The following is a 24,619-nucleotide window of genomic DNA, read 5'->3' on the forward strand; positions in this document are numbered from 1 at the left end:
AGAAGGCAGAAATTGTAAACGTGATGCATTAATGTTGGTTACATACTGCTATGCTCTACATACGGTGTTACCAGTAAATGTTGCAAGGTAAATACATGGTTGCACAAGAATGCAAAAGTGTGTAGAAACTAAGAGGTGAGTTGGTTTGCATCATGAGGCTTTTTTTCATTTGTGCTGAATGTTTTCTCTGTCTGACATGAATTACATAAGTTTTCAGAATCTTATTACTCAAGAAATATGGAAATATGTTGCTGCATCTGCAGAGGAGCTGTTTGGGCCAGCATAAATGGAAAACATCTCAAAATACTGGGATATTCAGTCTGACATGTTATAAAGTAGCCCCGAGGCATCGGCACACAGCACTCAACACCCCCAACAACAAAAAAAACAACAACAACAGAAACACCATTTCAGCACCAAATAAGGCAATTTCTGGCATGCAATTGGGTATGTCCTTGATTGCACCATGATGGAAAGCTAAGGCTACATTCGGAGAGAGAAGTAATATTTTACACGTGGTTTTACTCAAAACATGCTGCTCTTCACCCCCTCTGAGCAGGTTTGTGTATGTGTGTTTGCAAGCATACATACAGACGTGGCAACAAGGACAATCAAGAATCTACCCGTCAATGTGTGTGTGTGTTCATAGGGTCTGTGTGTTTCTCTCACCAGCAGACTGTAGAAAAAGACGTGGACAAACACCCCCAGAGAGCAGATGATGAGGTACATGAGGTGGTAGAGGAACTCAAAGTCCATCACCATGGCTTTGTAGCCCCAGGTGAAGGTTCCTCGGTTCCCCACGAAACTTATTAGGAAGATGATTTTATTGCACACCTGGAAGATAAAGTCAAACTCTCTTTAATAATTAAAGTAAAGGATAACTAATCATTTCAATACTAAAAAAATCAACAAGGCCTTGGCTGAGGGCTGTAGGGCAGACAGCAAATGCTGCCACATGGTGCGTGTGGCTTCTTAAGATAAATGAGGACATGTTGAGTGTGTTTACACGTGCATATGTAACCTGGTTACTGATGGCTTTCCGCAGTAACTTGATTTCTTAAACTGTAACGTGAACAAGATACGAGGGAAAGGGATTAACAGAAACTCGGTTAACATGGATTCTGTAGATACATGCTGGGGAAACCTGACGCCTTGGTCACGTGTACGCTTCATCAAGTTTATGATGTTCTTTTGTTGTTTTTTTTTTTACAAGAGAGCATATGCATAATAAGAACTTGGGACAGCCAAAGTATTACTGTCACAGCAGTGGGGAGGGACAAAAGGAAGTTCATCAGAAGTACATCTTTTAAATAATTAAATCTAAAGTCTGACTTAGAATGAAAGTGACACAATTAGGGGTTATTTGAAAAATTCTCACATCTGCAAAGAAAACACAATGTGAAAACAAAATGTAAAAAAACAAAGTGAGCGTGACATATGACTACAGACCACCTGCATGTAAACTAGATTTTAGAATAACCAGGTTATTGCAGTCCATGGTGACGTGTTCTCTGATTTCCTGCATTAACCTGATTTCTCTCAGTAACCCGGTTCCCTTTCAGTTGGTTCACTCAGTACAACACATGGCATGGGATATCACACCCCACGTGACCTCCTGAAGACATGTCTATTTACACGTTTAGAGGCAGATGACCTAGTGACATTATATGTTTTGTGTTTTAAATGTCTTGCCCTTTATTTGATTTTGCTTTCAGACAGCCAGTCAGCCACCTTAACATGTCCAACACCCAACTTCTGGTCTCCACTGGGTCCTTTGCCACTCTTAACTGCGCACCACCTGGGTTAGGTGGGAGCTTAGCAAGCTAGTGACAAAGATCATTCAGCAATTACCACCAGTAATGCTGTCCTGATGGCAAAATGCATTGCTGTAGAGTCATTGCGCCCACCCTCTGGTCTCCCTCCAGGTCGCCCCAGTGAGTAAATGGTTTAAATTTGAGATGCAAAACCATTTTAGCACTGTTAACTCTTAGCACCACCGGCTGTGCTGACACTGGTCAAAATTGAGCCACTGAGGGGAGACCAGAGAATGTGCACAATGTTTCCACAGCAACACTGTTGGGTTACGATGCATTATTCATTATATTATATGACTTTTTTTTCATACATGACAACACTCCTTCTTGCTTTGACCTAGAGAGGTGTCTTCAGTTGGGTTACGGGGGCCCTAATATTGTCTAACATGTGTGTTGTACCTTTTTTCTCTCCTTCAAGGAACAGAAGTTATAGTCAAAGCACTTCATTTCTCGTGTTCATGTAAACAGAGATTAAGGGGAGTAATGATAAAAGTGTGAGAGAGACTTTATTTTGTGTGTTTGTGTTTAAGAGCACATCTAGAAAATCTCTAGCGGGTGTAGGGGTGGTGCCACACTCTCGAGGGTGCAGTGACGCACTTCACACCCCATAACACAGCCAGGCGCTGCCAAGGAGAACTGTAGGGCCAGGGAGTGACACCACAGGCAGACTGGGCACCGGCTTGCCAAGTGGGCATGAGTGTGAGAGCTGAAAGAAGAACTGGAACCAGTGCGGTGGAGGTTTCTTAGTACATGAAAGTACACACAGCGGTGCGTGTGAATGGGACAACAGAAATGGTGTGTTTTTAGCTTTCTCTGGAGAAAATTACTGACAAACCACACAAACACACTCTTTCAAAATCACAAGAGACAAGAAATGTTTAAAGGGTCAGTTCACCCATAATAAACAAAATGCTTTTATTTGCCCTTTGCTGTGCAAATACATTTTTCCAGAATTTTGCCTCTAACCCAATACAATACAGGTAAAATGAAGATCAGTTTTCATAGGGACTAGCTCCTTTGTAGCAAACACTTCCAATAAAAATTTGGAGTATCCAGAAACATTGTTTTTGGAAAAACACTTGCAAAGTGCAAAGTAAAACTGTTACGACTGTAAATAAATCTGTCAAATTTCTCTATTAATTGGTGAGTCCATGAAATGTCAAAAAGCCAATCACAATTTCTCAGTGCCCAAGGTGTTTCCTCAAGTCTCTTGCACCAACAATTTGTTGGAAATGATCTAAAAAAAAATAGAAAAGGACAAATTCCTCACATCTGAGAAGCAGCAATCAAGGGATGTTTGGAATTTTTGCTTGAAAAATTACTGAAATGATCAGTTGATTATCAAAATGATTGCTGATTTATTTTCTTCAGAATGATTTAATCATTATCCACCTAATTGTTTAAGCTCCATAAAATTGTTTCCTTTCAATGTATTTTGGTTTGCAACAAAAATTTAAAGGTTTTCTACACATTGAAATTTGTGATTATTGATGTCTCAGTCTGGCCCACTTACTATTTGATGAAATTTTATGGTAGTATTACAATGTGCTTCCTGATTTTTTTAGGTTTTGTAACAAGTATGGTTTCCATTTGTATGCCACATAGTACTCCATTCAGTATTCATTCAGTTAAATTGTAATTCCCAAGAGTTGAAGCCTCTGGAGAGATTTTTTTTCATTATTATTATTTTTGTGGCATTTTTGCCTTTATTAGACAGGACAGAGTGATAGAGTGAAAAGGGGAGAGAGAGAGGATGACATGCTGCAAAATGCTGTGAGCTGTAAGCGAACCCGTGGCAACTGCGGAAAGGACACTGCCTTTGTACTTGGGGCGCCTGCTCTATCTATTGAGCCATTGGACGCCCCACCTCTGGAGAGTCGTGCACAGGTGGTTTGCATACTGCCAATGATTAGAATGGGGTTGGGATTTTTTACCTACCTGTCCATTGTTGATTCATGCATGTTCTGATGAGGGTTTGATAGACCAAAAGCTCAGAATGAAGTGTAACACTGACTAGATCTTAGTGTGCGGAATTTGTTTTTATCAGTTTAGACAGATATCTCAAAAGCCTGGCAAAACTAACTGGATGACTGGATATCACCACTGGTAATTTGGGTGCACAGACAGTTTGAGGCATGGCTACTCACATTGAAAGCACCCAGTAGAAAGAGGGTGGGCTCCAGGCCAACGGAAAAGATCAGACGAAGTATAGTGATGATGACGAGAGCACGGATGCCCAGCGGTTGGGGCATGATGATAACGATGACCAGTGTTGCCAAAACTCCCATCCACAGCAACGCAGACAGGTGGGGATCCAGCATACCTGCAGATGATTAATGTTCTTATAAATACACATGCAAGCTATGGAGGACATTTGCTAAAATTGTATTTGGCAACTCTTACATTTTGAACTTATGTAATATAATGTGCTGCGTTGCAGGATGACGGCGTAGTTTGCATCTTAAACGAGGACTTGTCCGGATCAACAGATTTTTAACAGGCTTCTACTGAGTTATGCCTCTCAGTCAGGCCTTAGGCCTTCATTAGTGAGACTTTGAACTCAAAGAGAGCCAGTTACATAACACCCAAAAGTATATGACATACTTTTTGTGCATGTGTGTGTGTGCTGTAGGCTTTGGCGAGAGCCTACCTGATGCTTCCTTTGATCCAGGATAAATCCAGGATTAGTGTCCTAGTGAGGAGTTTCATGCGGCAACGTGTCACTCATGCTAAAACCCTCGGCCAGGTTTGACAAGCCGAAAAACAAGGCCACACCCAACCTGCTGCCTCTGTTACTGATCTGCCTTTCTTAGAACACAGGGCTAACATGTGCAAGTGTGTGTGTTTATATGCACTCTATGAGCATGGGTCACAGACTGACCTCAGAGAACACAGAAAAGGTAAATAGTTTGTGCTGATGTAAAAAAAAAAAAAGTAGATAAAGATCGAGAGAACATTAAAATGGGGCAGAATTGCAAAGATTAAAAAAATTTGGTAGTTGAAGCAGATGAGGAAAAAGCAGAAGGGGAGCACTGCAGATCCTTTCCTTCCATACTCCCTCTCCTCCTACCTTGCCTATCTCTGCCTCTTTCCCTCCTTCCCTTCCTCTAGATTTCTCTCCCTCCCTCCCAATCCCTGTGGAGATCACATGACAGGTGCCACTTACATAACAGCCAACTCTAAAAATACCTCAGCTGAAAGATTCATGAGGAGACGAGCGGGGAGCAACACACAGCTCCAGTGATGTGGCAGACTGAAACAGGGGCACTTACGTGCAGTCACAAACTACAGCCGCCTTGCACTTCGGTTTAACGTGCAGGCGGATGATTGTGCGCAAACATCTGTAAAATGTTGAGGAAGGCTGCAAACATGTAGCCTGTGAGCGTGTGTTAAGTGTGGTGCTAACCAAAGCTATTTGTCAAAAGGCAGTCAGTCATGCATGCAGGCAGAACACACTGACCTAGATCTCTTGCTCTTATAACCCTCATTCTAAAGCTCCAAGCAAAGGAGGGAGGAGAGCAAGCATAGCATGTGTGTGTGTGTGTGTGTGCGTGCGTGCAAGGGAGGGAGGCAGGGGCCCGAAGCCATAAAAGTGCCTGTTAAAGCAGGCCAAAGGTATGCTGGAATCTCACGTGATGATGTCTTGCACACAGAAAGGAGTAGAGGAGGAATACAGTCAGACCTGACTCATGTCGTCCACTTAGTTTTTTTCCATAATCACAGACAAAATTGACTTTTTGGTTTTTTTCCTATAAATTTAAAACTATGTCTAGATGAATTCTGAACTGTTGTATTTTGTGTTAATTGTACCACTCAGTTAGCAATCTATACTTTTTTTTTTGCTATTCTGACAAAATTAATAAAATGCTGCATTTTCATTAACTATCACAATTCACCATTCAGCCAGGTAATCTGACAAGATATAAAAAATGTGTCAACTTGTTTATGGGTGCATTTTGAAATGTAGAGGACTTATTACGATTTTGCACAGAGACGTTGGTTGTTGAAACAGTATTATTTGATCATCTTTGATTTGCATTCTTATTCTTGTGTGCTTTGGTAATCTTTAAATGTTTTTAAATAGAAATGGTTATTAAAATGTGCACACTTTTCACCACAATACACACTTACAAATTTCCCAACAGATTTTTACTTTTCCATACTTTCGTAACTTTTCCATTATATTCAACAAATTTCCATGGCTTTATTTAAACAGTGTAAAATAGGTAGGCCCATATAGTGATCACTTGTTTGACATTCCCGCCGCTAACTAGTTGCAGATGCCAATAGACCAGACAGGCAAATACGGGTAACTGGCAAAATGTTAAGCCACGCCCCTTTGGGATAAAAAGCCAAAGATTCTGTTGATGTCAATGCAATTTAAAGTGTGCTTGGATACTAAATTTGACGAGTTTCTATGCAATCACTTGTAAAAACATACTTTTGTTTGATAGACATTTCTAGTAATTATTTTGTGACCTTGCATTAGCCAGAGCTTCTGCTCAATAAGCTTAATAAATTAAGGTTGATCACTGTCATGTCCTGTCAGTCTTTCCCAAAGAGTGGACGGCCTTGGCAACGATGCTGGTCTGATCTACGTGCATCGCATGATAGTAGAGACATTTTAACTGCCACCTGCAGCACCTAGAAATACTAGAAAGTATTTAGTGTAATGGAAGACATGTATGATCATATTTGAAACAAATGCTAAAACAATGTTTGTTCAAAAATGTCCAAAACATTCTATTAATTTCAATCCATTTCCAAACCTAGAAAGTAGTTTTTAGAACTGCATAACTTTTCCAGAAATTTCAAGACCGTAAGAACCCGTATTTGATATAAATCCATGTAGCATGGAAGAGATTCGGATATTAAACTGAACCCACTGACAGAACAAACAAACACCATAGAGGATGTTTTGGTAGCTGAACAGTTTGCCTTGAAGCATAAAACATGATGTATGCCTTTTTTTTTTCTGATCACCTGTTATGTGGTGTTTGTGTATTTTGTCCCACCTGAGCCAATGTAAGCCTTGTTTATGGGACATCAAATGACACAGGGCGCTGCTGTGTTTACTGTGGTCTCCATAGTACTGAAAGTCAAATATGAGTTCAGGCTTTGAGGCTAGTTCCTCTCCCTCTGTGTGTGTGCACATGTGTGTGTGTCTTTAACAAAGGTATAGGGCTTCTGAGGTCCTGCTCCTAATCCTGGGCAGGTGATCAGAAGTCAGCAGTCTTGTGGTAAAAGGAGATCAGTGGGTCACAGCTGAGGCCCGGGAGGAGGACTGAGCGTCATCTTTTCAAAGTCTAGCTCTGTGGGTGGCGGCACCATGTGACATGCTCTTTCCAGATAGTAACTTATATCATAGTGTGTTGTAAATTTAAGACAAACGGTTAAAAATATAACCCAAAATATAGGACTGGGTACAAGCTAAAATGGGTAACATGTTTTCTTTTTGACTTCTTTCTATGTATCTTGTATTGAGGATTTATTGCTGTCTGTAGAAATTAGTGCTACAGATTCAATATAACTCCTCATAATATTCCATTATTATTTGAATGACAATATTGGGAATTTTGTACGGGTCATATAAACTGCATATTCAGTTTGGATTTTCGAGATTAGGCCTTTTTCCGAAAGAAGCATTTTCTGATTAAGCCATGTGGGATATGTTGGTATTAATCCGGTTTTAGGAACATTGTTTAGACATGTATATGACGCATGCAGAATATGTGTCTTAATTGGGGTTTTGAATAAAAAAAGGCTGACTGTGTATTTACAATCCAACAAGTATGTCACTAGTGGAAAACTGTGAAAAAAATTGAATTTTAATGCAAAGAAGCAAAATGGCATTGGCTCCAGCTGTTCCACTCTCCCATATTTCGACGTGATGATTGGCGTTCACGGGCATGTTAGAGGGCAAGTATCCACATCTGCATGTAATTTCGTTGTACATGTTACATGTTACAATGACAATAAAGACCTATTCTATTCTATAAATGAGGATTTTAGTGGAATAATCATTTTTATTAGCCACGTCAACGGCTTAATAGGACTATTGTCTTTATCAGACAATAGGGCAAAAAACAGAATATTTTGTGCATGTAAAAGTGGTAATCATAGGAGACCCCCTCTTTCTATTCTATTCTCTATCTTTTTAGTATGGCATGTCCCAGTGGATTGCGAAATATAATAGGCTGTTTGCAGCATAAGAGCATGACAGCGAGCCCTTGTTCTTCCTGTTCTGCATCATTGTGTGCATAACCTCTGCTTGACCCTGGTTTCAAAAGATGTCTGAATACAAGAACAGTGCAAAGCATCCAGATATTGCTCTTAGATGCTGCATCAAAACAACACTGACATGCATGAAAGAATTCACTACAAAGAGAGAAACTTGCTTACATGCATGAATGAGAACCAGGACTGAGCTGATATCCACTCCACACATTCAAAATTATTGAGCCAACACAAAGCCAGACCTTACAGTAATATTAGTACCAGGATATAAGGGGCGGGCAAGGCTAGGTTTTAAAAAGCCTGTTCTCACACTCAGGTGTCTTCTCATATGTGACTGACCTGCATGAACCCCCTCTAGGGGGTAGAAGAAGCAGACCAGCAGGTTCATGAGCACGGCGAGGTTGAAGGAGACGTTACTCCACACCGACATGTTCCTGGAGCACCAGTACAGCACTGGTTGGGCTGAGGAGGAGACAATGACACATTAGACATTTCTTCTGAATTTAATCACATATCACAGTGGTTCCCAACCATTTCTTAGGGACATAAATCTGCACCCCTATCAAATCAACTCAAGTGTCCCTTAATCAACACACCACATCAAGTTCCATATGTTTTCACTTAAATGTATCATTAACTGGATATCATTCAACACTATTCACCATATTTCTTTTCTTTGGTTACACTATAAATGTTTAGGTTAGCTTGGTCAAGTTTGCATTTTTGCTACTAGTGGCAGAAGCTAAATGTTTAGCTATTTCAGTTAGCTTGTTTGGCTACTACTTTTAGATAACTATTTCAAGTGCATACTATTTTAATTAGTACTTTTAGTAATTCATCCACAACTGTGAGTTAACTATTTGAAATGTATATTCATTATTTTTAGCCACTTTTTAAGCATTTACACATTACTTTTAGCTAACTGTTTTGAGTTCTCTGCTCACTTTCTAGCTACTTCGCATGCACTCTAAATTGCATCATGTTTTCAGCTGCCACAATATATGAATTTTTTTTTTTTAAATTTTCTAATCATATGATTATGAAACTTTTTGAAATTAGCTGAGCTTACATACAGTATGATTGAGGTAGATTTTGGTCTATAAAATGAAACAAAATTTGTGAAAATTGTTTGTAAATTCCAAAAGGTCAAGGTCATCAGATTGGTTGTTTTACTGAACAACATGCCAAAAGCTAAACATATTCAATTAAAAGGACATAAAACACAAGCAGCAAATCATTTGCCTACATTTAAGAAGCTGGGACCAATAGTCGGGACTTTTGAGAACTAATGATGGAAAAAAAATGTCTTAAACTATAACTTTTTGGTTAATGACTTTAAATGAGTAATCGTTTCACTAGATCAACTACCATATAACCAATGTGTGAAAAAACTGTGGGGTGAATTTGCAAATGAAAGCTGGTGAGAATTATTGAGTATAACTGGCTTGATTCTCCCTCGCCACAAAACTTAAACATACCACTTTGACCTTTGACACATAACCTGACTTTTAATAGATTATTTTCTGTCCTCTGGTTCGTGGAAAAGAGAAACAGATGCAGGGACTTTTCTCTGTCTATCCCCTCTTCTGAGTGAGAGACAAAATATGGCTTTGTGTGGGTATGCTGTCTTGTACGTGGATTAGAAATGTGACTGAGTGTGGGTGCGGGTCTCTCTGTGTGTGTATGTTTGTGTGTGTGAGCAAGCGTGCTCTCAGTTGTGATTCATAAGGTTACTGTACAAATGCTTCACGGCTCAAAGAATGTGGAAAGCCCCTGTCTGCTTTTAGACAGTGGAAACATGCACACACAAAACACGAGCACACACAGGAGGACATTGTTAGCCCTGCTGTGGGGTTGGGGATGCTTCCATCTATTTTCCATACCCACTTGAATCCTGTTCAGGCTCGCAGGGATTGAGGTCTATCCCAGCACTGAGCAAAAGGCTGGGAAACACCCTGGTTATGGCACCAGTTCGTTACTGGGACACATGGTCCCAAAATTGCATTCATGCTTACAGTTTATCTGGAGTTTCCTATTCACCTAACCTGCATGTTTTTTTGTATATGGGAAAAAAAAAATGCAGAACGTACAAACCCAAACCCAGCTGGCTGACAAATTCAGAAATGGGGGCGACGGAGAGCAAATCATTGAGCCACCATCTTGCTACTATAATGGTAATATTCATTGCCATCTAAGATAGAAAAAGAAAAAGTTTTTTTGCTTAAATTTTTTATTATAAAGTAAAAACTGACTGCACTATGTAATGGCTACAGAATATAATGAAACCACCACCTTTTAGATTGGTTCCCTACATGTTGCTTTTGCTATGCAATGTTGTCTTCCAGTGGGCACAATCTTCAAGTTAACTAAAGGCTCCATTAACGGCACAAGGGACGTGTGTCAACCACATATAAGAGAAAAGCGCACTGTAGTAACTGTGGAAAACAAAATGCTGTGTCCTGTGCTGCTGGTAGTTGCAGTCCAGTTGGTGCCGACAATAATAACACCTGGAAACGCTAGGGGGAGAAAGCTAAAAAGTTTCCAACAAGTGGTAGCCTGTCAGGCTGAAAATGAAGCTAATGCAGAAGCACCAAACAACGCAGTTCCTTGAATAGCCACTTGAGACTGGCTCCAGTAGCTAGTCATTCCCCAAAGAAACCAATTTTAAAATGCTTAACTTTACAGCATGTAACATAATTACACCCTGGTACAAATAAATTTAGTCTATATAGCATATTTTCCAGTTCATGACAACTGCACAGGGGGTGATTTTTTTATACAACTTTACTGTTTACATTTTATTAAGACTAAAAGTTACGCATAATTAAGGACGTTGCCACTTAAAGAGACATACTGTTACCACATGAGTCGGATCCACGCCTTGCTCCTCGACAGCTCCACCCTCTTGCTGGATTTCTATTTCCATAAATCCAAGATGGCGACAGCTAAAATGCCAAACTCAGGATTCAAAAGTCCACAAACCAATGAGTGACTTCACAGGGGATACGTCCATTATTTTTCTTATGGTCTATGGTTTTCACCATAAGCTATCAGTATCTATTACCAGTTACCAAATGTACCAATGAAATTCTTTGCAGTTAGCGGAAATGTCAGATGGTGGAAGAACCGAAATAACTTTGGAACCTCTACCCAGTTGGTAGTTGCTAGGCTCTGAGGAAAACTGAAAGTGTTCCTGATGTCTTTGCGACAGCAGCACCAAGAATATCACTTGGAAACTTCAGGGGGAAAAAGTTGAAAAGTTGTTGGTTTCCACTTTAATCAGGAACCAAGTTTATTTCTGGCAGAAAAAAATATGTTGTAAAGTTGTGCACACTATCATCTGAAAAGCATCAGATGACTCTTAAATTGAACTGACATTTATGAAGACAATAAAGTGGCCATGATAACCAAACAAGCTCTCTGAATCATAATGCTGTTGCGGCTGCACCAGCTGTGTGAACACACTTCTCCCACCACCCCTGTCATCTCCTTTTGTAGTTTCCCATTAAGATAATTATCAGTGGAATCTCTTGTCTGAAGTACTACGTGCAGTGTTGAAATAACAGAAAATGGATCAACAACAGTTTTGATAATTGACCCATTGCTTGAATAATTTATCAAGACAAAATGCATTTGATTCCACCTTTTCAAATTTGAGGATTTGAGGTTTTTTGACAGTTTTTTTTAATATTTAGTTTGACAAGCTATTAAATTTCACTATCTTTGGGTTCAGTTTTGTCAGGCAGTTTGATCTATTTTAATCTGTCTATTTTAACTTATTCTTTTATTTTGTCTTGATCATGTTTCATTCTGTTATTAGTACTATAATTTAAGTGTTTACTGATTATATTCTTTGAACTGTATTTACTCTTACTGGTATGGGTAGTTATTGTTATGTTTGTTTTGTAATTTTTTCTCTCTTGTTTAATTCTACTTTGTCTGGCCGCAGTTGGGAATTAATGTTTGGCTATTATAGTTATGTTGCCTTTTCAAGAAGCCCTTCTTGCTTTGCCTTGGTTGTCAAAGCACTTTGTAAACTCTGTTTTTAAAGATGCTATATAATTGAAATAATTATCATTATTGTTAAAATAAAGAGGCAATTTCCCTTTCACTTTTATTCCGATTGTCCGATCAATTTGAAGATGTCATACTGGGGTGAGTCTGGTAATCGGTACCCCGTCACTATTGATTAATGTGTTATTAAAACTGATTAATAATGAGCATAGTTGATTTAGTCGTGTATCCCAGCATCAGAGTGTTACTGCATCTCTTGAACGTTGTGCTCCAATTACTTACAGAAGAGTTTATGCAGTCAAATGCTGAAACTCAAGTGAATAATCATGTATGTGTGATCCTGTATCATCTCACACATAACCGGCATACAGTGGATATTCATAATTTGTATTTGACCACTTCAAGCGCTACACATGCGACTTCTTGACCCCCTCACCTCTGAGTTTCTTCTGCCAGTTCATCTCGTTGAACAGGTCCTCTGCTCGCAAGAAGAAGTCGTTGATCTTGCTGCCCTGCTCGTCTCTCTCTGTGGTGTAGTAGACTCGCAGCTTTGACTCGGTGGTTAGGAACTCACAGATGTTGGGCACGGGGAACACTATCTCCTCCATGGTGCGGTCCTGGCGAACAATCTGAACAGAGACACACAGTCACCTTTGCCTCTGTACTTCCACACTGTTGTAGATTTGCAAAGAAACATACGATAAAAACTGGGTTTTCTTGGCAACTGTTTTTGTGAAATTCTACTACAGAGGAATTCAACTAGTTAATATGAGTTGTGTGCTATGACCTCTATCTGAGCTGTGTGTTTGGCGTAGAACTCCAAGGCCTCATCCCCCTCTCCATTGGCCCCTCCTGGCTTTAACATATTGCACAGCTCCTTATTATGACGCGCCAACTGTTCGAGGGAAACAGTCAAGAAAGGAGGAAGAGAAAAAAACCCACATGGATAGTGTTAGATTATATTTTTATTTTGTTAAACTGTCAATGTGGGATTCAGAGATTAACAACAAACCTGATGAGCTAAAATGTAGATGTTGTGTCCGACATTTCGTGGTGAAGCGGCATCATGCTCCTCCTCTTCCCCGTTATCTTCCTCCTCCTTTGTGTCCTCAAACTCCACCTCTCCCTGTAGATACGCCTTCTTTATCACCTCCACCTGGACACACAAACACACATCCAAAACTTTACACTTTTACATGATAAGATGCAAGATTATTGCTTCGTGATAAAGCTATTCCAGTGTCATTTTGTGTTGTACTGATTCTAAAACCTGAATTTGTAAATTAGCCAGTACAAAGTTCGATAAAGTCTCGCTTCTGAAAGGGATTGATCCCCTGTTGAAAAGCAACAACTGGTATGAATCAGGGGCCATTTAAAGGAATGCTGTGTTCGCACTATGACTGACAAAGCAACAGCATGCCCAGCTACATTATCACCAAGTTTCTGTGTAAGTGTTGCTCAAACACTCGTTGATAGCCTACGTCGTCATGGGCTTCTGTGTGTCTGCAAATTGCAAACGTATGATAAGTTGACGCTTCATCCCGTCATTGGAATCCTGAAAAAAGTTGAGAAGTGTGTCACGTCTGTCCACAGCGACAAGAATTGGGCGTTACTTTGTAGGTTCATACACTGAAAATTACTTACAGCCTGTCGTTGATTCACTAGTAGTGTGAACACAGCATTTGTTTCTAGACTGCAGAGATAAAGAGATATTCCAAAAATAGTAAATAGTGTACCCTTGGAGGTGGTAAAAGTTTATTTAAATAAATGTTGTGGTATTGGATTGGTGCAGACTTTCATACTCACCGATACCCAATCCAGCATTTTAGGCAGTATTGGAGGCATTTCCAGAACAAATCTAGTGTGTGATACTGAACAGCCAAGGCAGAAAAGCTCAGTAGCTGTTGTATTTGAGATGCAAAAAGCAGCTGAGATGCTCAAAGACATGTCCTCACCAGCTCTTTGGGCCTCATGTTGTAGAGGATCCTCTCTGCATTCTCACTGTCGTGACGGCTCTCCATGATGGCGAGCAGCAGCTTGGATGCATTGTTCTGAGGAAAGAGAGAAGGGTTTAGGAGAGCTCTGAGATAAGAACTTCAGCTCTGTCAGTTTCTAAATCCAAGGAAAACAGACAGAAACCCTGCTGATTTAGGAAAATGCACTCTGCAGTTATTTGTCTTGGCCGAAAAGCACAGAAAGCTAGCTCAGCTCAGATGGATGAACGAATTCTCTTATGCTTGAAGTTGTTTATTAATATTCCATCCTGCTGTGAAAGGAAACACACAAGAAGCACACTCATTCTTGGCCCATGACCCCAACACAGGGTTAACCCATTCCACCATTTCAAACAAAGAGCCCTCCTCCACTTCACTTACACCAACCAAAGCAACTCACCTTGAGCTCCAGCACCAGGTCCATCCGTTTTTTCCCAAGTGGGTTGATGTCATTAAGGATCAAAGCGATTATGATATCAATTCCATTGGACTCATGTGTGGCGATGCAATTCTGGAAGAAAAAAACAAAAAAAAACATTTATGGAAAAAGACTTTTAGTGCCTTGACCTCCACTCCAGAGTAGTTTCTTTACATACCTGGTTTTCGTGGCAGGGGCCTTGGCAGTACTCTGTGAGACTCTCCAGGGTTTGGTTGATAAGAGCGACATTCTTCTCATTGATGTAGAGTCCCAGCAGACCGAGACCCCCTGTGGTGCTGCCGCAGATACAGTCCAAGAACTGCAGAGTCTCACACACCAGGTTGTAGTTGTTCTTGTTGTTTTGACAGCGAAGGAAGTTCTGTGGAGATAAAAGTTGCAGTCTGAATGGACTGAACTGTTTACAAACCAATAACAAACTAATCAAAACCAAACACAGAAAAGAAACTTTAAAGGCTTTGCTACAAATTAAAATTCGACCATTAACAACTGACTCCTTTATCAGTCAGAGCTTACTGTAAGTTTTCATATAAACTAAAGGATAGATTCCAGTTACACAAGAGTGAGCAGTTAATTAATTATATTTATTTTAGGTAAAGTGTTGCTTTCAGAGAAAGCTAATCCTGAATGGAAGTAATTGACAGGATTTTTTTCTACAGCCGTTAAATTAACTTTGCAAATACGATTTGAACCAGGAAACAACAACCAGCTGAATCTGTACTTTGTTTTACAACGGGAAATGATATTTTAAGAAATGGCATGAGGCAAATAGCACAATTATTTTAATTACCAAATACTATAAGACATCTGCAGGCATCACTCTTAGGTTTGAATAATGCTCTGAACCTAATAAAATTTCTCCAGCTGCCTTCTTGGAATTCACAGCAGGTTAATTAACTGAAAGTAACTGAAAGCTGCCCTTTCTCAGCTCAGTGAAAGAGAGAGGCATTACAGTTCAGAGAGAGGAAGTTCAGTGAACACACAAACGCAAAAAATCAAGTTAAAAATTTCCCTTTCATATGTCTTTAAATAAGGATGTGCTACAGAAGAGGTCAGGCCTGACCCTCAAACAAATGGCAATAATGATTCAGGGATTCAGCACTGGTAACAAAGCTGTTTAACCCCGTAACACCTGGATTGGCATCAGTTTTCCTGTCTGCATGCAGTGCTGTTTATTAGCATTTAAACCTCTGAAACTTGACAAAATTGGTTTCTTTCAAAAACACATGAAAAAAACAGTAAGGGCAAGAAATGTCAGATAAACTATTAAAAAATCAATAAAAGGCGACAAGAAAATGATATGAAAAATAGCTGATGGGATTATAAAATATTATCAAACATGGAAAAAACTGTATGGAAAACTGTATTTAGAATTCTCTTAATTATAGGGAATTAAGGGAATTTTCTTGTAACTATTTACAAATCTCTTGCTATTTTTTGGGTCATTTCTTGTTAAGTTGCCACACTCTTCCCATGTGTGTGAAAGAAATCAAGTCAATTTGCTTAACTATCATAGAGATAAAACCTGCAAAGTGGAAAAAGCATATAAGGCTAAAATGTCACAACCATGTTTTAAAGCAAGGTTGTCAAACATAGGCCCATTGGCCAGAACAGGCCCCTAAAAGGGTCCAATCCAACCCACTGGATAACTTGAAAACTGCATAGTAGTCATTAATTCCAAATGTTCAATAAAATGCACTGCTGTGCTATTCCTATTTGTCCAAATGGACCTGTTCCTAGTATTCACAGAGGTAAATGGGAAGCCATTATGGTTGGTGCGTTCACAGCAGCTTTCAGTGTTCAAGGAATATAATATTCGCAGCCAGTATCAGACTCAACATGGCAAAAAATACAAGAACTTGCATGGACAACTGAGAATAGAGAAGAAAAATGAATTGTTGGCAGGTTTGAGGGAACAGCAGTCTGTTTTGAGTTGCAGCCGACAGATCAGCCAAAAAGCTGTAAAAGCTAGCTACCTTATTGGTAACGACAGAGCATCAGCATCAAAGCCACACTCAGAGGGTGAGTTTGTAAAGACATGCATGCTAAAAAACTGAGACATATTGTTGAAAACTCACTTACTTTTCCTACAATATCTTGGGCTGCTCATCATTGTGAATAGATTATTCATTAATTGTTAACATTTTCAGAATGTAGGCCACTTGTACTTCTTTACACCAAAAGAAAGGGAAAAATTGAAGGCATTTTTATTGATAGGTTATAATGCAATGATTTTACTGGTTGGGTCAAAATTAGATCAAATTGGGCTGTAGGTAGCCCATGAATTCAAATGAGTTTTATATCTCTGGCCTAAGAAGGTACTGAGTCTGTAGAAACTGTCCCACCTGTAGGTCACGGTTGTGATTCTCACAAAGCAGCTGAAGAAAGCGAAGGATGGGCTGCATGATGATGATTACAAAACTCATTTCTCCCTCGTCCTGGTTCTTGTCCCCGGAGCTGGACTGGCCGTCAGCTGAGTTGAAGTGGTCCTCGGGGTCTGCTTCACGCCGGTAAGAGTTAAAGGCCTTCTTGGTGGCAGTAGAGGCCTCTAGTAGCTGCTCCCTCACATCCTCTGTCATGACCACCGCTGAGTCTCTGGCTAAACACAGAAACAAATAAGAAGGGACAAATGATGCAGTTGAAAACCGCATGAATCCCCTTTCTACTCTGGATTTGCAAACAAATTTTAATGATCTACAATTTGTAGCCTGTTTTGGCATCTTTTGCTAACAACCTGACATAAATTCATGCTTCAGATCATAGTGTGTGACCTCTGACCTTTTTTACGGACAGGGACATCTTTGTCCTGACTGTCATCATCTCTCTTCCTGTTTCCCAGGTCACTGGTATTTACTGTCACTGTGGCTTTGATCTCCAGCTGGGCCACTTTCATACGGTCATAGAAGACACGGAAGAACTTTTCTGACTTCTTGTCCTCTGTCAGACGGCAAAAGAACGAACGCTGAACACATAGGACAAAAACGAAAAGAAAAACATTATGGTTCTCATTATCTGCTAAACAGAATTTTGATAATCCATTTAATGTTTAATGTCAATAATTTTCCAAGCAAAAAAACCCCTCAAAACAGAGTTCCTCTAGTTTCAGCTTCTCAAATGATAATATTTGCTGCTTTTTTTTTATTTTATACCATTTCAGAATCTCATATATTTGGGTTTCAGCCTGTTAGTTTCTCAAAAATTAGAATTACATCGCTGTGCACTAGTTACGTCGAACTTACAGTTTACATCCACGTCTGTGAAAACACAGACGATACACATGCATTTTCAATGTGGCATCACAGACGATCTCTACAACCAGCAGAGTTTCAAGGCGGACATTCAAGATTAGAGTCAACAATTCAGCATCTGACCAAATATCGCCCCTTCTGTTCCTGTGATATGATGATGAATGATGACCAAGAAAATGTTTTTGCATAACATTTTGATGTCACAGTGATGTTGATCTTTGACCTTTTTAAATATATAATGTCATTACCTCCTCATTATGTCCTTTTAAACATTTGTGTGAAATGTCAGAATATTTTATTAATCCTTGTGTTATGGCTAACAACATCTTTTGTAGACTTTAAAGAAATTTAATCAATGTGCTTGTGAGGTGCTGCGTTCACAAAAATAAAATGGATGTATATTTGAATTTTCCCTTGACCTATGACTATGAAAATCTTGTCTGTTCACTGCTGAGTCCAAGTGAACGTTTGTGCCAAATTGGAAAAAGTTCCCTCAAGGTGTTCTTGAGATATTGCATTTACAAGAAGGTGGTCACAGTGACCTTGACCTTTGACCACCATCATCTAATTAGTCCAAGTGGACGTTTGTGCCACATTTGAAGAAATTTCTTTAAGGCGTTCTTGAGATATCGCGTTAACGTGAATGGGACCTAAGGATGCAAAACTCAAAAACATAACATCCTGGTGTGGAGGCATAAAAAGTCATTTTAAGATGTAACCATGAAATTTCTGGGCAATCTGAGACATTTTTCACTATTTTCAGACATTTTAAAGACACAATAAGCAAAAACTGATTTATCAGTAATGAAAAGTCATTAGTTTCAGCCCTGATATGAATTACCAGTACATAGTTAACTTTACTTTCCCTTCCAAGTTTGTCTTATGTAACTGATTTAGAGTGAAGTGAACTAAGGTCAAAACGTGATGTTGGAACAGGAAACACGAACTTGAAAATCTGGTTTTATTTAAAATTCTTTGTCTTGTCTTTGCACACATACTCTGTACTTTTTTCATTGCTTAGCATGAGTAAAATGGTCTGGACTGGACCTTCACAAAACATTATATAACTACAGCAAAGCAAATCAGGATTCAGTGCGAGGTGGGAGGGTTTAAATGCTGCAGTTATTGCTGTGGAATGGGGTCATGCAAAATTGGAACACTTTCGAGCCTGCAGGCACAATGCATACACCGTGTCCCAACCCACAGGGCTGTTGTTTTGATTATGTAAGGGCTGTTATCTGCTGCAGCCTATGGAAAGGCTGCGACCGACACAAGTGGCCTCACCGCACTAACGGGGTGAAAACTGACACGAGAGGGAGAAGCCTGGCCTACTTACACAGATAGAGAAATGGAGACGGTGGGGAGCGGGAGAAGAAAAAGAGCTTGAGGCAAAAGACAGACACCAAAGAGGGAATGAGGGAGTAACAGAGAGTATGTAGGGCAGCTCTCAAAGTTGTTACATAACCATCTGTCTTTCCAGGTTAGATGTAAAACTGGGCTACTGGAGGAAACAAATAAATGATAGTCATGAGGAAAAAAGAAAAAACAAGCGTTGTTGCTCCCACTTCAAGGACGCTGTGAGGGTGTTTGTTGTATTAACAGGGTTATAGGTATTTAATGTTAAACACACCGCTAAATCGTTTCATTCAAAATTGAAAACAAGCCAATTACGTTGCCAAACACAAGTGTGTGCAGCTTATTTACAGATCAGCTTTGCAGCCCAGTTTTCTTCCAAAGGAACAATGACATAACTGTGTGCTTGTGCCCTGAAGCAGATTCCAGAGCCTTATTGTGCCCCACCCCAGCCCTCCACCACTGAGCAGCAGCCCTCCTGCACGTACACATTCTGCCAACATTCAGCAACGGGGAGATAGCAGGGTGGGAGGGGGAGCTGTCGACCAAGGCCATCACGTAATAAACAACTTGATGACAGAGTGGAGAGCACAGAGTGGAGGATTAGCTGCACTGCTGGCAACCCACTCACAGCTCACAACTCACAGCACGCCTGAGGAGGGAGGTGGGGGGAGAGTGATGGTCATTCCTGCCTGTCTGTCTCTGCTTACATAACAGTGTCCTCCACCAGGCAGGAGGAGAGGGTGAGGTAGGAGGCCCAGCAGGTTAACACACATTTATTGAACCAGGTCAAACAGAGAGAGAGAGAGAGAGAGAGAGAGAGAGAGAGAGAGAGAGAGAGAGAGAGAGAGAGAGAGAGGAGCGCGCACCCCCCCTTACCTTTACATAACACGCACAGACACACATTTGTACAGTACACACAAGCTGGAGAGCACATACGCTATTACGCCCACTGACTTTTACACGCAAAAGTAGGTCAGCTGTCTCCGACACAGGCACATGCCAATTTTTAAGCGGACACACCCACATATCAGACATGCGGAATCACTGTATTCTTCCCTAAAAACTCAGCAACTTCACTCTTATGTAATCACGTTCATTTTCCACCGCCTAGCATTTTATTAATGTCGCCTCAGCACTGGGATATCCCAGGTTAGAGAAAGTCTCAGAGTGCAGTCGGGCTTATGGTGCACGACAGGGGTGTTTCATCTTATGGATCAGGGTTAGCTGATATATGAAATATATTTCTCTGCAGCAGAGATGAGTTTGGGTGATTAATGGCGGCTGCGGGGTGAATGTATCAGTCATGTAAGAGTTATTTATTACTGTGTGTCTGGCGGTGAAAGTCTTCACCTGTAGCAGCAGACAGATATTTTTTTAAACCTGTTTCTAAGAACTGAGCTGCATTTAGTGGATTGATTGAGTCACTGAAACAAAGACAAAGCCTCGTACATAAAGCTGGAACACCACAGTGATTAAAAAAAACAACTGCATCACACTTTCATTTTATGGTTTCTTTAGAATCGTGTGTGAGGTTACAACGAATCTGAAAAAAAACCCTAAACTTTCATGTCCTAACCACACTGCTGCTTCTGTAGTGTTTTGATGCTGGTCCCTTTACACACCCGCTGACAAAATCTGTGCGGCTGTATCAAGATGCCATCTGTGTTTTGATATCACTAGAAAAGCGGGGACCAGAGTGGCCTGATGGAGGGATGACGTGATGGATGAAGTAACGACACATGGTGGTCAAGGAGAGAATGGAGTGATAGTAACAGAGGAGGAGGAGAGAGAAAAAGCATCTCAGGGCCCCCCTGTAGTGTTGGGTAAACACAGTGCCTGTCTGTATCCATGGAGACAAACCCTTAGTGGAATGAGACGGAGAGGAGCGGGGCGAGGTGGGGGCGGACAACACTGAAAAACAAGGTCATAGCGCTTTCCCTTCTCTCCTTCCGTTCCGCCACTTGGCATCAACAAAGGGATGTTATGTAACAGCTATTTATACTCACGCTCCCTTTCCCTCTCACCCTCCCTCATGTCAGGCAGCACCGCATGCAAACCAGCTCCACTCTTCTCTGAGTTCCTTCTTTCCTTAAACCAGCCACCACTCTTGCTATTTTTCCACCTGAAATTGACTTTGTCTTCTACATTTGTCTCGTACATCGCCTTTGCAATATCGGTTAAACTGCACCTGCGATTGCAAGACTTTTGGAGGGAAACAGAACAGTCTGCTATGCGGTGACACGCCAGATGGCTGAGGAGCGAAATGTCACAAGTCGCCATGTCACAACACAGTTTACAGCTGTTTGCACTCTCTCCTAGCTTTCACAGAAGAGCAGGCATGTGACAGACGTAAAAGAGGAGCCAACAAGTCTAGAGAGCACTAAAATGCATGTACTGTAAAATCTCCAAGACCTCCAAGGACATCTATGCATTAGCTTTGCTTGACAGCAGAAAGAGAGCATGTGTGTGCGTAAACAAGTTACTGGCGTGCAATCTGCGTGGTTTATTTCAGTGCGCTATGTAGGTCATGAGTAAATAGTTAACTACGTTACATGAGCGCAAGATATCCAAGACTCAACAGGTGCTCAGCTCGGCATGTCAGATGAAGACACTGACAAAAGCCAACTGCTCTCATCCTTGGAGTGCTTTCTTGAAGAGAGCAAAATTTTCTCTCATAGTGACACTTCAAGTTCTCAGAAAAAATTTGCTTGATATATGAATTCGAACTTCAAGTTGTCCGTTTTTCAACAAAAACTTACAATCAAACTGTTCACAGTTTTTAGGAAATTATCCAGGAACTCAAAGAACGCAAATATTTGTACCAACGTGGTATATTTCTAGCACTGCATACAGAGTATTCTCCGAAAAGAAACCTCCCTTCTCAGAACAAACTTGAGAACTTGAGGGTTCAATCCCCTCTGTGTTCCCCCCCATCCCTCCTCCCTCTCTCCCCACTGCCCCAGTTCCGGAGGCCCAGCATGACCCAGTTTGGGCTGGCGAGGGAGGCGCGAGAGGAGCGGGAGAGAGGCTGGAATGTTTTGAAGGCTGAGACATTCCTCATTGTTCATTCACACAGGCCTTATGTAACGCAGACGGATCACGTGATGCAGCTCTGCGGCAGCCGTGGGAAGCCGAAGCATTATCTCCGCCACAGTGGCTTCCTCGCTCTAATCTGATTATGCAAGCCCCGTGCTTACACAACAACACAGAGGCGGACAGACAGACGGAAAGCTGGGGAGATCGACGGACACAGCAATGGACTGACAGACATGAAAAAGCCAGATAGAAATAGAGGAGTGGCTCAGGTTAAAACAAAAAGGATAAGACAATTCATTCATAGCACCAAATGCACACACGAGACAACCCAAAGTGAAGGAATTAATATTTTATAATAACTTCAAGCTGACGGACTGGCATGATTAGCAGCTGGCCGGGCCTCTGAGCCAAATGATACAGTGTTAGATATGATGGGGGAGGAGAGTCGCATTGGTAATGCACAGTATATGTGCAGTTATAGTGACACACTGACCCACATACTGTAGATCCTCTTGTAATGAAGACCATCCCTGGCACATTGTGTTCTTTTTCACCAACCAAATTGCTGATCATCTCCAGATGCACTGCTGGATAAACTGAGCCTTTCCATCGATAACAGACCATGAACTTAAAACACCGCAGATCAGTTACAGCAAGAGTAGGCTAATAGGTAAGTGTGTCATTTGTATTATTTTACTAAAATAATCAGTTGTCGCAGTTGAACTGTTGACACATGACGTCCATTCATTTCCCACATTTGGGGATTAACTGACCTGGATGGTAGTGTTTCCACCTTCCAGCAACGCAATAGCCAGGAGTATGCTTTCTTGGAAGACTCGGTCACTGGTGGTGTTCATGATGAGGTCGATGACCAGGTCAGAGGCTCCCTCTTTGTCCAAGTGACACTGAACCTCCGCCAGGCTCATTTCCCCGCGACTCAGGCCCCCAGGACCCCCTAAAGCTGCGAGACGGAGACAGCATGACAGGCCAGATCAGAATCAGATGTATCAGGTATATGATTTATGAGGTAAATACCTTCAAATGGCCATTCAGATTATATATTAAATTTAATTCAATAAAATATAGAAGCAAAACTCCTTGCAATTAAACAGGAGATAAAATTATGATTACAAATTCAGCAATTTTTAGATATTTCATAAAAAAAATACTAAAACTAACATGACAATCCCGAGTGAGACGCAGGGTGTTTTACCCTTTGAAACCAGAGCAAATTAGCTTGATTTCTTTCAAAAACATGGGGAAAAGGCAATGAGAAACTCAACAAATAATTACCCAAAAATTTGAAAAAAGAAAAAAAAGAAGGAAAAAGTACAAGAAATTTACCTGAAAATTGGGGGGGACAGAAAAAAACAGAAGAAGAAAAAAAGTAAAAACAACAGCAACAACAAACAAACAAGTAACTGATCTGAAAAAGTGCTTAATTAATAATAATTTTGTAAAATCATTTTGAATATGTAATTATGGTTTTTGGACATTTTCCCCTAGCTTTTAAAAAATAATTGTTCAAATCTAAGAACTTCCTGCAATTTGTGGAACTTTTTTTTCCCCAAACTGCTCATTGCCTTTTCTTTCCATATTTTCAAAAGAAAGCTATTTGCTCAGAGTTCAAATGTTTAAATTTTAGCATAAGGGAAGTGATGACGACCCAGGTTTCAAAGGGTTAATGAGTTACCAACACAACGGTACAATGAAGACACAAAAAACATTTTGGTCTTACTTTAAGATATTGGTATGATATTACTTTGCAATATCAGTAAATGCATAAGTCTGATAAATATTGGAATCATCTACATATTTCATAATTGTTTCCTCATTATAGCCTGCAATAGAGTGTTTTTTGGTCATTTTATGAAAAATAACAATAGGCAGGACCAAGTCATTGTTTATCAAGAGTCAAGTAAGTCTCAAGACAGGCAAGTCCAGAATCCCAGGTCTTAAACTGTGAGTTTCAAGTCGTACACGAGTCATAATGCACTCTTCATCAAATGTAATGCTATTTTACCAACAGAATAAGAATATATTAAATTTACAAAAATAATGAATGCTTTTACATTTTTATTTATTGTTCAAAACAAGTCTGTTGGAAGTTGTTGCGTCTTATTCTGTAATTTTTGAACTGCACATTAAACCTTCCCCCCTTTGTTCTTGGGGGAAGGTATCAAGTATTTTCAAGTCAAAAAGGTCAAGTGAAATTGCAGGTTACTGGTGTTCAAGCCGAGTCTAAAGTCATCATCGTCATAAATTGTGACTCCTGAGTCTACACATCTAATAATAACAATATAACTCTGTAAACAAAAAAATCTTCAACTTATATATTTTAGGTTTTAAGTCAATTTTTTTAAATTGTAGCTTGATATTGACATTTGACACAATACTGTGCATAGAAATCCAAAATTAGGAAAAAGATCTGATTCTTCTGATAAAAAGGGCAAAACATTTACTGATCTAGGTTAACATAATGGA

At 40.2% G+C, this 24,619-nt stretch overlaps 1 protein-coding gene across 8 annotated transcripts in view; it reads right to left on the bottom strand.

Moving 5' to 3' along the window:
- LOC121952968 (inositol 1,4,5-trisphosphate-gated calcium channel ITPR1) overlaps positions 1 to 24,619 on the bottom strand; it is a 107,191-nt gene that overhangs the window by 15,911 nt on the left and 66,661 nt on the right. For all 8 annotated transcript variants that reach the window (XM_042499869.2, XM_042499861.2, XM_088084253.1 and 5 more), the window contains 12 exons: positions 22,909 to 23,096; positions 17,274 to 17,457; positions 16,841 to 17,094; positions 14,656 to 14,856; positions 14,460 to 14,570; positions 14,021 to 14,116; positions 13,078 to 13,221; positions 12,853 to 12,960; positions 12,502 to 12,694; positions 8,391 to 8,513; positions 3,962 to 4,137; positions 670 to 834 (listed from right to left, as the gene is read on the bottom strand). In XM_042499869.2, coding sequence (XP_042355803.1) covers positions 670 to 834; positions 3,962 to 4,137; positions 8,391 to 8,513; positions 12,502 to 12,694; positions 12,853 to 12,960; positions 13,078 to 13,221; positions 14,021 to 14,116; positions 14,460 to 14,570; positions 14,656 to 14,856; positions 16,841 to 17,094; positions 17,274 to 17,457; positions 22,909 to 23,096 — 1,943 coding nt within the window. The remainder of the gene's footprint in view (positions 1 to 669; positions 835 to 3,961; positions 4,138 to 8,390; positions 8,514 to 12,501; positions 12,695 to 12,852; positions 12,961 to 13,077; positions 13,222 to 14,020; positions 14,117 to 14,459; positions 14,571 to 14,655; positions 14,857 to 16,840; positions 17,095 to 17,273; positions 17,458 to 22,908; positions 23,097 to 24,619) is intronic.

Source organism: Plectropomus leopardus, chromosome 2 (assembly GCF_026936395.1).
Source record: "Plectropomus leopardus strain MGB_pleo_1.0 chromosome 2, ASM2693639v1, whole genome shotgun sequence".
Lineage (NCBI taxonomy): Eukaryota > Metazoa > Chordata > Actinopteri > Perciformes > Serranidae > Plectropomus > Plectropomus leopardus.